The sequence below is a fragment of the Nymphaea colorata genome, chromosome 4, assembly GCF_008831285.2.
Source record: "Nymphaea colorata isolate Beijing-Zhang1983 chromosome 4, ASM883128v2, whole genome shotgun sequence".
Lineage (NCBI taxonomy): Eukaryota > Viridiplantae > Streptophyta > Magnoliopsida > Nymphaeales > Nymphaeaceae > Nymphaea > Nymphaea colorata.
Window position 1 is genome coordinate 776,886 of NC_045141.1, and position 14,474 is coordinate 791,359.

General features: G+C 39.4%; 1 protein-coding gene across 1 annotated transcript; it reads left to right on the top strand.

The window, feature by feature from the left end:
* The first annotated feature begins 7,571 nt into the window (after positions 1–7,571).
* On the top strand, positions 7,572–8,300 carry LOC116252553 (cysteine-rich repeat secretory protein 38-like). Its single transcript, XM_031626899.1, has one exon. It carries the CDS (start codon positions 7,572–7,574, stop codon positions 8,298–8,300), a length of 729 nt encoding a protein of 242 aa, XP_031482759.1.
* Positions 8,301–14,474: the final 6,174 nt, after the last annotated feature.

Below are 14,474 nucleotides of genomic sequence, written 5' to 3' on the forward strand. Positions count from 1 at the left end.
TTCTCTTTTTTTCATATCTCATTTATTTAAAAAAACTTGATCTGGTATTTTATCTGAATCTGATTCATTGACATCCCTAATAACCTCCCGACCAAAGACTAATATAACGATGAACTCCATGGGTCTCAGGAAGCTTGAGGAATTAAATGCCAACAGGGAAATAGAAAATGGCGACAAGAGATATGGGAGATGAAGATCTCAGATGACATTACACAGCCATTTGTGACACATTATTTCCACTATCAAATGGAAGCAAACATCATCACATAAGATTCTACATCTACAGCTCCAAAGGACCCTTACAGAACAGTGTTGTGGAAGAAACATGATGATTACTACAGGGCAATGATAAATCAACTTGAAGATAATGGAAGGTATAAGAATTTGTTGGTTTCTTATGTCTACATGCTTAAATCAATTATCAAATAGATAAATTTTTTTTAATTGAATGAATCACCTTAAGTAAAAGCGGAGTTTGAATCTATTGGGGATATGAATTCTTGAACATGGTTTGTATTGAAAGAGTTATTTGAAGAGTTATCACCGACTCTCTTGAAAGAGTTGAGAAGATTCAAGAGGCATTGAGCCTAGCAACACTAATTTCTTTTGAATATTTTATTGCAATACAATATAGAGTCGATAAATATAAAAGAAAAATTAAAAATGGAATTAAAATTGCATGTGCCTTTCAAGTTTCTCTCTTTTTCATGAATTACATGAATGTTGAGAACAAGGTTTTTGCTATTTGTATGTGGATTCTTTTTTAATACATGATAAAGTGGGTAATCTAGTTATGGTCCTTTCTCTTGTGAGCTCTCTAGTTCCATTGATGTACATGCCTCACATGCAACTTTCTGTTGATTGTGAAACATGAACTTGTAGTGGCTCATCTCTGTCAACCTATTGCAAGGTTTTAAGATCAAGGTACTGATATTGTTTCCTGGAAACAAATTTAAAATGTGAAGGATGAATTGGTAAGAAAACTGACTTCTTTATTTGATAATGGACATATAATAGTTGAAGATGTATAAAACCCTTTTGTCATATTAGTTTTCCCTTTCTTCTGTTCTGTGTTAGTTATGTATTATATAGTAGTGCAGAACCACTTCCTTATATCCCTCCTCTTCTATCTAATTTTTGAATACTTATAGTGGATTTTTTTTAGTACTTGATCTATTTTCACTAAGTGGGGGAAAACTTTTTAACTATTGAGTGAAAAACTCTAAAAAATTAACTACTTTTGTGGTCAAAGTCGTAATCTAGTGAACCTGCTTCATGTTATGAGCCTACACTAAGGTTCAAATTTTAATCACATAATCTAGTTTTACTTTTCATATAGGAGACTGTAGAAATACTTACCAAAAACCTTGAAGTTTTTTTAAAAGGTCACACTTTATGCATGACATATAAGTAATCTGGAGAGAAGATTGAGGAGGATATAAGGCACTCAAAGTATTTCAGCCCAAACAAGGTAGTTGAATATGGAATCATAGGCATGGCGTGAGCTGATGACTTTATTTCTTGTATAGAAACACCAGCTGAAAGGAAAACTCTTATTCAATTTTGTATGGGTACTTTGCAATGAAAGAGAGAGAGAGGATCGCAGTGTTGTTGCTAATCTAAGAAAATCCAGCTTATATGAAGAAGTTGAATTTTCTTAATTAACTGTAATCGCTTTAACTAATAAATGGATGGCATGTGATTGTAATGTCAAAGCTGAATTCTCTTTTCTTAATTGTAATCACTTTGACTTTGTAGTTTCTAACACGAGGTAAGCTAGTTGTAGATTTTGTTTGTCAAATAACATAGTATAATCTCAGTTGAAAATTAGTCATATACCATTATACAATAATATCAATTACTCATTGTTATTAAGTACAATAATGTCTAACGGTATTAATTTGTACTTCCTGTCATGTTCTGTAGTTGATAGCATGATGGCCTAATTTGAGAGTTATTACATATTGATATAGCAATTAAAGAAGTTATGTTTTTTAAAGTATAAATATTTATCTGTTCCCGGTGATGGAAAATACACAGCAGAATGCTTGCACCATTTGACGCCACATGGTGAACAATGATTGGAAAATGCACAGCTCTAATTTGTTGTTTACGATGCCCATACATTCTTCTGCTAAGCTTTCTTCCATTTCACTGTCCATGAAAAGAAATATATTGTGGATGTACTCATATTCCCAATCTTAGCCTTTCCACATTTTTTACAGTTACCACTTTGTTAGTCTTGTAAATTGTATTTGATGTTTTTTAAATATGATGATTTAGGGAAACCTCTACCACGTTGCATCACATACACTAGTATGATCTCAACTTTGTCTGTTGTTTACTTTTTATTTTAAGCCATATAAAGTTTTTTTTGAGTTTGCAAATGTGATAGGGTTACCTTCTATCTTCAAAAACTAGAAGTTATTGCACGTAGACATCTTCAAGTAATTGTTCATGAAGAAAAACAATACTTATTAAGCTGGTGTATATCTCATCCTTTACTAACTGCAATAAATAAAACCATTCAAATTGTTCCCTTGTGTCGTGACTGTATAGTCGTCCTTTGCTTTTGTTGTATTTGCTTTGTTTATGTTGAGTCTTGGTGTAAGCATGTAGGTTCACATGTGTCGGAGCACCCTCCCAAAACGGCCCCAAGTGTAAGATTGGGATTCTTTGTTTTGGATGGTCGGCATGGGAATTCTGTAAGCGGCTTCGGCCATCCATTGTAAGTAAAGTGTAAAAGCTTACTTGCTTTCCCTTGTGATGTACTCAACTGTTTAAGTGAATATATTGCGAGTTTTCTTTCCACACTCTTTGTGTATTTTGTGTCTTCTATTTTTAAGAAGCGTTCAAGTGATCTGCGCTCACTTGAACAAGACGAAGGCTTGCGGCTTACTGGCAAGAGTTTGTCGCACCGCATGGTCTGAAGGAGTCGGCCCGTGACAACTGGTATCAGAGCCCAGATTCTGCTTAATCTGGGGAAGCGATCGGAGAGTCGGTGTAGAGCGTCACGCCGGCTTGCTGCTATTGAGGAGGATGCCATGGCATCAGAATACAATATGCGAGGTTTCAAAGGCAAGGAGCCGGCCCGCCCAGAGGAGGCGAGCCCGACCCATGACCAAGGAGACCTAGAGGAGAGGGTGAACCGGTTGGTCGTAGATGTGGCCACACATGAGGAAGTCCTCGGCATTGCTGCCAAGACCTTTGAGGGATTCAAGGAGGAGATGAAGGTGATGCGGGAACAGATGGCCGAGTCAGTGGCTATGAACCGATAACTCTCTGACTTGGTAAAGACCCTGCAGGACAAAGTCGCTGGAGTTCAGGCTTCAAACCAGAGACTGCTACATACTAATTCAGCCAGTAGTAGTCAAGAGAGGACCAATAGGATCGACGTTCAACATCTAGTGAAGTACAGTGGTATCTGAGATGCCAGGGCGATCGACAACTTTCTGTTTCAAGTTGAATACTACCTAGACTTACAGAACGTAGTAGAGGAGGACTTGAAGATGAAGACTGCAATAATGTTGTTAGAAGGAGATGCTGTGGCTTGGTGAAGGCGAAAAATGTTAGACATTGAGAACGGGGACTGCACGATTCGTACCTTCGACGACTTCCGCAAGCAGTTGAAGGGATACTTCATGCCCGTAGATGCTGAAAGACATGCTTATCGGTTGGTTGCGAACCTAAAGCAGACAGGTGCCTTGAGAGATTACATCAGGGCATCAAAAGGTCATGCTGGACGTGCCTATGATGCCAGAAAAAGATAAAACTTCACTGGTTCATCATAGGGCTCCAATCTTGGGGCCAAGCCGACGTGGAGAGATCGAATCCTGAGACTTTAGAGCAGGCATATGTGGCAGCCGACCGCTTGGCCGACACCTAATGCAGAAGCTACACAGATACCTTCAAGTCTACGAAGAAGTCTGACCATGACGGTAAGAGGGAGGAAGGACGAGACCATAGAAGTGAATCGTCGTCCCAAAAACCAGCCGAGAGAAAACCTTTCGTTCGCAAGGACTACAATGGGCCACCATGAGAAGTGACTTGTTGGGTCTGTGGAGGAAGGCACTATACGCGTGTTTGCCCAAAACGGGTGAGACCTACCAAACAGCCGCGAGGGCCACCAAAGGTGAGACTGAAGAAGGGGAAGAATCGAGGATTGGTGCACTTCAGCTTCTCAACTCACTGAAACGTGAAGAGAAAGCCAAGGTGACAACGACACCTTCCAGGAAACTCATGTACATTAAGATTCTAGTGAATGGTAAGCCTACGATGCTATGACAGATACGGGTGCCACACATAATTTCGTCTCAGTTGTGGAGGCGAGGAGATTGGGCCTCACCCTTAAGAGGGGAGAATTGCGCAAGAAGGCAGTCAACTCAGAGGCAAAACCCATCCATGGAGTGGCGAGGGATGTGGTTGTCAAGATTGAGAGTTGGTCAGAGAAAGCAAACTTCTCCGTGGTTCCGATGGATGATTACCAGATCATTCTCGACATGGAGCTCCTTAGTGCAGCGAAGATGGTCCCGATGCCGCATTTGCGTAGTGTCAGCATTATGAATGACAAGTCTCCTTGCATGGTGCCAGCGGTAATACTGAGGAAGGACAAGGGCAAGGTCGCGATGATATCTGCACTTCAATTGAACAAAGGCCCGAAGCAGGGCGATGGGATGGACTTGGTGGCAACCAGGGAAGTGTCTAAACGCTTGCGAAGCTCGCTAGATGGCGGCCACCTCGGCATAAAGTGGGCCATGCCCCTATAGAATTGAAGAAACTTACAGATCGAAGACGAGGGTCGATGGAATTTCGAGCGGGCGACCAAGTCCTGGTGAAGCTTTACGTAGATCGGGCGGGCATCCTCTGTGGGCGACACCGAGCACAGATCAGAAAGTATGAAGGGCCATTTACTATGGTCAAGAGGATGGGGAAGCTGGTGTACAAGTTAGATCTCCTGCTAGACTTCAAGGCGCATCCAGTGTTTCACGTCTGCAATCTCAAGCACTTTTATGTCGACGCTGAAGACCCGGAGAGCAGCCAGCCACAGTGAAAACCAATTTTGCAACGAGCTCTTTTGACCAAGAGGGCCACTGATCGACATTTAGACCAGATCCTTTGACACAAAGTCAACTACCTTGGCGAACCAAAGCGATAATTGGTTAGGTGGGTAGACGAAGACAAGCCAACATGGAGTATGCCTTCCACCTGAAACGAAGCCATCTGAAAGAAGTCAGAGTCTACCACAAAGCTGCTAGCACCGAAGATGGTGCTTGATTTGAACGGGGGCACCCTCCCAAAACGGCCCCAAGTGTAAGCTTGTATGTTCACCTGTGTCGGAGCACCCTCCCAAAACGGCCCCAAGTGTAAGATTGGGATTCCTTCTTTCGGATGGTCGGCATGGGAATTCTGTAAGCGGCTTCGGCCATCCTTTGTAAGTAAAGTGTAAAAGCTTACTTGCTTTCCCTCGTGATGTACTCAACTGTTTAATTAAATATATTGCGAGTTTTCTTTCCACACTCTTTGTGTATTTTGTGTCTTCTATTTTCAAGAAGTGTTCAAGTGATCTGCGCCCACTTGAAGGAGGCGAAGGCTTGCGCATTACTGGTGAGAGTTTGCCGCACCGCATGGTCCGAAGGAGTCGGCCCATGACACAAATAGCCGTGGGTTTAATCACAGGGCCATAGGTCTCAAAGTAGTCTACTCCTTGTTGTTGGCTGTACCCTTTAACGGCCAAGTGAGCTTTGTATCTCGCAATAGTCCCATCTGCATTCCTTTTAACTTTAAAAACCACCATCAACATCCAACAATATTGCTCGACAGTTATGCAAGTGCAAGCTCCCAAGTATTGTGTTTGATCAAGACATCATATTCTTCTCTCATAGCATTTTTCCACTTTGGATTGGAATTTGGAGACAACTTGAGAGAGTTCAGATGGCTCACATTCATCATCACTCACCAAGTTCATTACGGTGACATTAAAGAGGTGACATGACCTAGACTTTAAGTCGTTGATCTAGTAACTATAGGGTGCAGGGTGCATCATCTGAGGAACACTAGGAACAATAGGGATGGTTGACGTTTCATTGCCACCATTAGAATTTGGAGAAAATGACACATCTTGTAAGTTGTCAGCAAGTTCAGATTGAACATTTTGTACCAGAAGTAAATTAGGCAAATAAACTGAAGAGAAATTGTTACCATCACCATGGCCATCAACACCCTTCTCCCTCTGGCTTTCGAGAGTGGTCGAGCAGTCTTGAAAGGCATTACTGTATGAGTGACTCTTCAACCTTGTAGCAACTTGGTCACTTGTAATGGGAGTATGACGTGGGGTCCCTTCATCAAATTGGACATGCCTACAAATACAGAGCTTCTTAGTGACCGGATCATAACAAAGAACTACCTTGTAATTAGCCCCAACTCCAAGATAAACACATGCACATGTCTTAGGAGCACATTTGTGTTGATTATAAGGAACTAAATAAGCGTAGCATGTGCTGCAAGAAAATCCATGGAGGGATGCTTTTTAAAAGGCAACTCAAAGGGAGATTCAGAGTTAATGTTTTCACTAGGGAGGCGATTAACGATGTAAATAGCATGCCAAAAAGCATAATTCCAATAACCACCACCGAGACAAGCATGAACCATCATACAAAGACTACTTTCAGCAAAATGGCGTTGTTTCCGCTCCACTATTCCATTTTGTTGATGAGTATAGAGGCAGGAAATCCAAAGTAGAATACCATGCCCATGCCACCATCACTATGGAGAATTTTAATAGTTTTACCAATCTGCTTTTCCACCAGATTTTAAAAATTTTAAAATGGCTGATTTTGCTAGAGGTTTTTATGTTTTGATATATTCATGTCCTACGTCAGATTTCCATTTGATGGTTTGATTTCTAATTATTTATTTTATTGGCATGCAACCTTTTTCTTCCTATTGTTGACATATCTAGGTAGTAGGGAAAGTAACAAATTTGCCTTGTCAAACACTTGAGTGACATCTATAACTTTGTCAAGTAACCCATTTTCTACTAATTTAACTTGTGGTCTTGCCACTCTCACTGCAGCGTCACATAATTCTAAAGGGAAAAGATTGCATGTGCTAACTAGACCATTCTTTACAATCGGTGGAGTTGGCACAAACCTTAAATTTCAATTACAGGTTCAGAAAACCTGAAATGTAGTAGAAAAGTCGGAAAGGGAATGATGGACTAATTTATTTTTTGGTTGACCAATTCAATTTAGGGATATTGACGTCCTTAATGTGCAGTGGTTCTAATTTTCCTCAAAGAAGAGGTGCATGTCATGTTGCGTCATTTGATTGTGGCTTTACCTTCCTTGACTTTTCATCCTTCATTGTTAGAACTATGCCTCCTTATTCGTCAATGGAGATGGTTTACTCTGTAATTGTGCCAATGTTGCTGAGGGTTGGCTTTCCACTCCTCCTCCTCCTTTCCATCCATGTCGACCATGGAATGAGCAGCAACGACTATATTAATAGCCGCTGCAATGTCACTGCCCATTACACGTGCGGAAGTAAGTTTGAAAGCAACATCTTAACAAAGGATGCCCCGGGTCTTCAACATCTTAACAAAGGATGCCCCTCCCAGTGGTTTTGCCAACATTACCAAGGGCAAAGGATCGGAAAGAGTGTATGGGCTGGCTCAGTGCAGGGGCGACGTTGATCAGGAAGACTGCAAGGCTTGCATCCACAATTCCACCGAAGCAGTCGTCGGCACATACAGCCCCAGCGCAATCGATGCCATCATATGGTATGAAAATTGCCAGCTCTGCTACTCCAACACCAACTTCTTTGCTCGCCTCAATGTTGAGGATTCTGGTTCTTGGTATTGGACTGCTGACAAAGTGGAAGAACCTAAAGCCTTCAACCAGAACTTGGGGAGCCTGATGAAGAATCTGATTTCCCAGGTGACAACAGAGCCTAATTCAAAGTTCTTGTTTGCTACGGGCAACATCCCGTCTACCAATCAAAAGACGATATACGGGCTGGTGCAGTGTACCAGGGGCACTAGCCTCGCTGATTGCAGTCAGTGTTTGATCAGCACCATCTCCCAAATCCCATCGACTTGCGACAATGCACACGGCTGTGAAATTGCCATTGGAAGTTGCCGTGTGAGGTTTGATACACAGATCTTTTATAACAGCACAACAACCCCATCTCCTCCAGCACCTCCATCAAATTCAAGCCTAAGCCCATCTCCTCTGTTGAATTCATCCCCTCCATCAAATCCAAGCCCTCCTTCAAGCGGTGCATCCAACACTACGTCAGGCTAGTCTCTCTCTCTCCTCTCTCTCTCTCTCTCTCTCTCTCTCTAACTGCAAGAATCTGATATCAATGCAGACAAGGCGAACCTCTCAAGCGCAACATCTGTGACTCTGATCACTGTCTCCACTTTTGCCTTGACGTCTACATATCTGCTCACGATGCCAATGTGGTTGTAAATTAATAGGCCTGATCATATTTGGTTTCTCTGCATAGACTATACAATACACATATACATGGTGTGCTTTTTTCATGTGTGATCTTGAAGGAAGTGTTTCTAACTCCCACACCAAACAACACTACAAAAGGGCACGTTAAAATAAAACTTGAAAAGACCTCAACACTTTCATTCTTTTTCACACATTGGATTACACGCATGAAACTAGTATTTATAGAACAAAAGTAAAAAAACTACCCACTAATGCCACTTACCAAAAAGCAGCCCCATTTTGTGGACACATAACCACTAATTCCTATTTTTATGGCTAAAGAAAAGAAACTAAAAAAAACCACCACATGTTCACACGATCTCCACTTCCACATATTTCTCACACTTTCACATTAACGAACAATTCTCTCCACTTCCACATGTTGCTCACACGTTCACATTAACTAACATTTCTCCCCCTTAATGTGAAAAATCTTGTACTCCAATCGCTTCTCGAAAATTGAAAAACTTTGATTGTGGTAGTGCTTTTGTAAAACCATCCGCAACTTGCTCTTTTGTGAAACATTGCTTCAACTCAATTTCTTCTTTCTCAATCACGTCTCTAATAAAGTGATAACGTAACTCTATATGTTTAGTCCTTCCGTGAAATGATGGATTTTTTGCCATGGAAATAGTAGATTTGTTATCACAGTATAACTGAGTTGGATTCTCTTGCTTCAATTGAAGATCTTCTAAAATACGTCTCATCCATATTGCTTGACATGCAGCAGCAGTAGCAGCAATATACTCAGCTTCTGAAGAGGATAAGGCTGTTGAACTTTGTTTCTTTGAGCACCACGACACAGCACTTGAACCAAATCCAAATACAAAACCACTTGTACTTTTTCGATCATCAACAGAACCTGCCCAATCACTATCAGTATATCCAATTAAACCAAAGTTAGTCACAGGTTTATAAAAAATTCCATAGTTGAGTGTAGATTGAATATAACGAAGAATTCTTTTTGCTGCACCAAGATGTTGCACTGAAGGATCTTGCATGAACCTTGATATCAAACTCACTGAAAACACAATGTCAGGTCTAGTATGTGTCAAGTACATCAATGCACCGACCATGCTTCTGAAATATTTTTCATTTACTTTTGCCATTCCATCATCTGCATTCAGCTTTTCGTTGGTGTTCATGGGAGTTGCACAACCATTACAATTCATCATTTTAAATTTTTTCAGAGTATCTAATACATATTTTTCTTGTGATATAAAGATTCCTTCATCACTTTGTACTACTTGAAGACCAAGAAAGTAATGTAACAATCCCAAATCAGACATTTCAAACTCCCTCATCATACAATTTTTAAATTCTGCAATAAGGCTAGAAGAAGTGCCAGTATAGATAATGTCGTCCACATAAACACTTACAATAAGTAAATGATTTTCACTCACTTTGACATAAAGAGTTGGCTCACTATCACTTCTTTGAAAGCCATTTTGATGAAGAAATTTATCAAGACGACTATACCAAGCACGATGAGCTTGTTTAAGTCCGTATAATGCCTTTTTGAGTTTATAAACCTTGTCTTCTTTTCCTTTAATTTTAAATCCAGGTGGTTGGTCAACATACACTTCTTCATTCAAATAGCCATTTAGGAAAGCAGACTTGACATCAAACTGAAAAACTTTCCATTTAAATTGAGCAGCAATAGAAAGAACCATTCTTACTGTCTCAAATCTTGCAACAGGTGAAAACGTCTCAGTAAAATCAATTCCATATACTTGCACAAAACCTCTAGCAACCAGCCTTGCTTTATATTTTTTCACGTTACCTTTAGCATCATACTTCACCTTATAGACCCATTTTACTCCAATTGGTTCCTTCCCCGAGGGCAACTTAGAGAGCTCCCATGTGTCATTCTTTTCTATGGTTTGTATTTCCTCTTCCATAGCATTCATCCAATTTTTGTCTACACATGCTTCATCAAAAGTTGAAGGTTCTATAACAGCAAAAGCAAATGCACACTTATAAATGTCACTTAAGGATCGTACCTTTCTTGGAGGAGTTTCTTTAGAAATGGATTCAATACCTTCATTGATCATCTCCTTCAAGGCTTCATCTTTCTCCTTTGGTTCTTCGTCAATATGATTTGGATTCACTTCTTCCCCGTCAACTTGAAGTTTCATGGTTTCATTCTTAACCCAATCCCAGCAAGCTTTTTCATCAAATATAATGTCTCTTCTTATAATCATCTTCTTAGTGATAGGATTATAAAGACGATAACCCTTAGTTTCACTACTATAACCAATGAAAATGCATTTTTCACTCTTCTTATCCAACTTGCTTCTTTCACTAGGATTGCTTCTTTCACTAGGATCAATTAATGCATATGCAACACATCCAAAGACTTTTAACATACTTACATTTGGTTTGTGATTCCACCATGCTTCGAATGGAGTTTTGTTTCTGACTGCCTTTGTTGGAGAAATGTTGAGAAGATATACTGCCGTATGGATTGCTTCAGCCCAAAATTCACTTGGTAATTGTTTTTCATTTAACATGCTGCGTGCCATTTCCACCACTGTCCGATTTTTCCTTTCGGCCACACCATTTTGTTGTGGGGTCTTCCTTACTGTAAACTGTCTACGAATGCCATGATTTTTACAAAATAAACCAAATTCGTCAGACAAAAATTCTCCCCCTCTATCCGTACGTAGTATATTTATTACATTTCCACTTTCTTTTTCTGCAAACACTTTAAACTCTTTAAATTTATCCATTGCATCAGATTTGTGACTGAGAAAATATACCCAACTCATTCTAGTGTAATCATCAGTAAATAGCAAAAAATACTTGCTACCATTTAATGAAGAAGTTTTCATTGGACCGCATATGTCAGCATGAACTAATTGAAGCGGTATTTTAGCTCTCCATGATTTTCCAACTTGAAATGGTAATTTATGTTGTTTACCATAAATACACCCTTCACATACATCATCATGACAATCAATAGATGGCAGTCCATATACCATACCTTTTTGATGTAAGAGCTTCAATCCATTAAAATGAAGATGTCCATATCTCACGTGCCATAGCTTGGAATCATCAATTTTTGTCATAAAAGCATTTGTCTCAAGAGGAAACATTTTATTTCGAACCATATTTACTTTCGCAAGAACTACACCACTTTTATTTTTAATTTCACAAGCATCATTTTCAAATAAAAGTGTGTACCCTTTTTGAACCAGCTGCCCAACACTAAGCAAATTTTGAGCCAACCCGGGAACGTAATACACATCATTAATAAATTTTTCCATACCTGTTTCTGATTTGATGATAGCAGTTCCTTTGCCCTTCACACTTATTCTATTATTGTCTCCAAGCCACACATCCAACTGTATAGTCTCATCAATATCTTTGAAAAAACTCTTGTTACCAGTCATATGATTACTGCAGCCGCTATCTACAAACCAAACTTCACTCTTGCAACGGTTAGCATCCATAGTTGTAAGAAATAAATTCTCATTTTCTTCTACAAAACTAGCTTGTTGTTTTGCCTTTTCAAAACATTTAGCTTCTATATGACCAAACTTCTTGCAAAAGTTACATTGTTTTCCTCTAAAGTACTGATTTTGATTACCTTTCCCTATTGTGTCATGGGTTTTATGGAAATTTCCATGAAATCTTCCACGTCCTCTACCATAACCACGAGTGACTCCTCTATAACCTCCTCGTCCTTGACTCCTTCCTTCATTTCTTTGATCATAGCTTCCATTCTTCTCTTTTGAAAACTCTACCTTTGTTTGAAAAACTTGCTCTATTCCTTTTTCTGTTGACCTGTTCATGCGTTGCTCATGTGCTAAAAGAGACCCCATTAGTTCATCAATAGAATAAATAGACAAATCTTTGGATTCTTCTATTGCAGTGACAACATGATCAAATTTAGAAGGAAGACTTCTTAACACCTTTTCAACCACCTTTTGCTCGGTTATGGCTTCACCGAAACTCTTCATTTGATTTACAATAGTAGAGAGTCTAGAAAAATAATTTTGAACGGACTCACCAGTTTTCATGCAAAATGTTTCAAACTCTCTCCTTAAGATTTGGAGCTTAACTGTAGTAATCTTCTTATCTCCATGAAATTTTTGTTTGAGGAATAGCCACGCTTCACTTGACTTCTCTGCACCAGCAATAGTTGGGAAGACAGTCTCTGATACAGCCTGCTGCAATACTGAGAGTGCCTTTGCATCTTTCTTCCGAAATTCCTTAACATCAATTTTCTCTATTGACTTTCCTGCTGCCTTTGATACTTCAGTTTCTGCATAACCATTCTCAACTAACTCCCAAAGATCTTGTGAAATGAAGTAAGTCTTCATTTTGTTACTCCAAAACTCATAGTTCTCACCATTAAAAATAGGCACTAAGGATTGAGATAAATTGAGAGTATTTGAATTAGCCATACCAGCTTTCAAAAAATAACTCTTACCAATAGCACGCGATTTGGAGTTCCTTGCTTCTGCAATGCTCCACGATACTTGAGATGCCCACGCAACCTGGCGCTCTGATACCAAGATTGAAGGAAGTGTTTCTAACTCCCACACCAAACAACACTACAAAAGGGCACGTTAAAATAAAACTTGAAAAGACCTCAACACTTTCATTCTTTTTCACACATTGAATTACACGCATGAAACTAGTATTTATAGAACAAAAGTAAAAAAACTACCCACTAATGCCACTTACCAAAAAGCAGCCCCATTTTGTGGACACATAACCACTAATTCCTATTTTTATGGCTAAAGAAAAGAAACTAAAAAAAACCACCACATGTTCACACGATCTCCACTTCCACATATTTCTCACACTTTCACATTAACTAACAATTCTCTCCACTTCCACATGTTGCTCACACGTTCACATTAACTAACAGATATGTCAGTCTGTTTTCTTGTACATGCCGTAATCCTCTTGGGAAATGCTGTTAAGCTAGCTCGTTATGTTATATCTATAGTTCTTTGCACTGCCTATAAAGAGTGACATCCATGGGAATTGAATAGTGACTACCAAGATAAAATGCAAGATCCTTGTATAGTATCTTGGTTGGATTTTGCCTTCTGAATCCTGTTTTTAGAAACAATGGCATCGTGTAGCATATAAAGCAAATGTGTCGATTGAGCCCTAATATTTATTTGCATACCAATCTGGTAACTGAACAGAACAGATAGAGTAAAGCGCTTTTAACAATTTTCTTTCATTCTGTTCTACGGACTGCTGTTAAGCTAGCAAGGTAGCCGAATTGTTCAAGAGCACTCTGAAATCGGGAAGTTATGGTCTCAAGATCAAAGCATATCATAAGCTCGTGCTAATGCGAAGTGGTGCATATGGAGGGTGGTTTCAATTTCAAAATCATTATCTGCAGATGTGTTCAACGACAAAGAAATAAAACCACAGGATTATATTATTTCGTAAAATACAAATAATATTTCTTCTTGATTTCTGATTCTGTCTTCTTTTTATGCTCCCCATCGCTGCGTTGCTCTGTTTTTAACGTGTTCTATCAAAAACAGGCAGAGGGAATCAATGAAATTTTCTGTCACAAGCTTCCATGATTTTCTTGAGATGATACCCGTGGTTGGCTGCTGTCGATGTTCTTTTCGCTGCAAGGGGGCAGGGTTACCCCATCCATTAATTGATTACCAAAAAGAATACCGAATGAAAGACTGTCCCTTCAGAAGGCTTTGACAAGATCAACCATAGGTTTTAAGTCGTTCATGGATAGATGCGGTATATTCCTGAGTTGTTCAATCTCAATATCCTTTCAGAAAATCACTGGACTAATTATGTACCCCAATTAAATACCAAAAATATGCAATTGATGCACAAAAGTGATACTTTAATTTGATACACTAAAATAGGAAAACAATGATCTTTCGTGAAGTACATAAGGCCATTGAAAGATTGGTGCTCTCCATATCCTGCATATGGTGTGGTCTCGATTTATGCTTCTTCATTGACCTATGCATC

Excerpts from the sequence above, each read along its gene's own strand:
- LOC116252553 (XM_031626899.1), top strand. The coding sequence starts at position 7,572 with ATGCCCCGGGTCTTCAACATCTTAACAAAGGATGCCCCTCCCAGTGGT.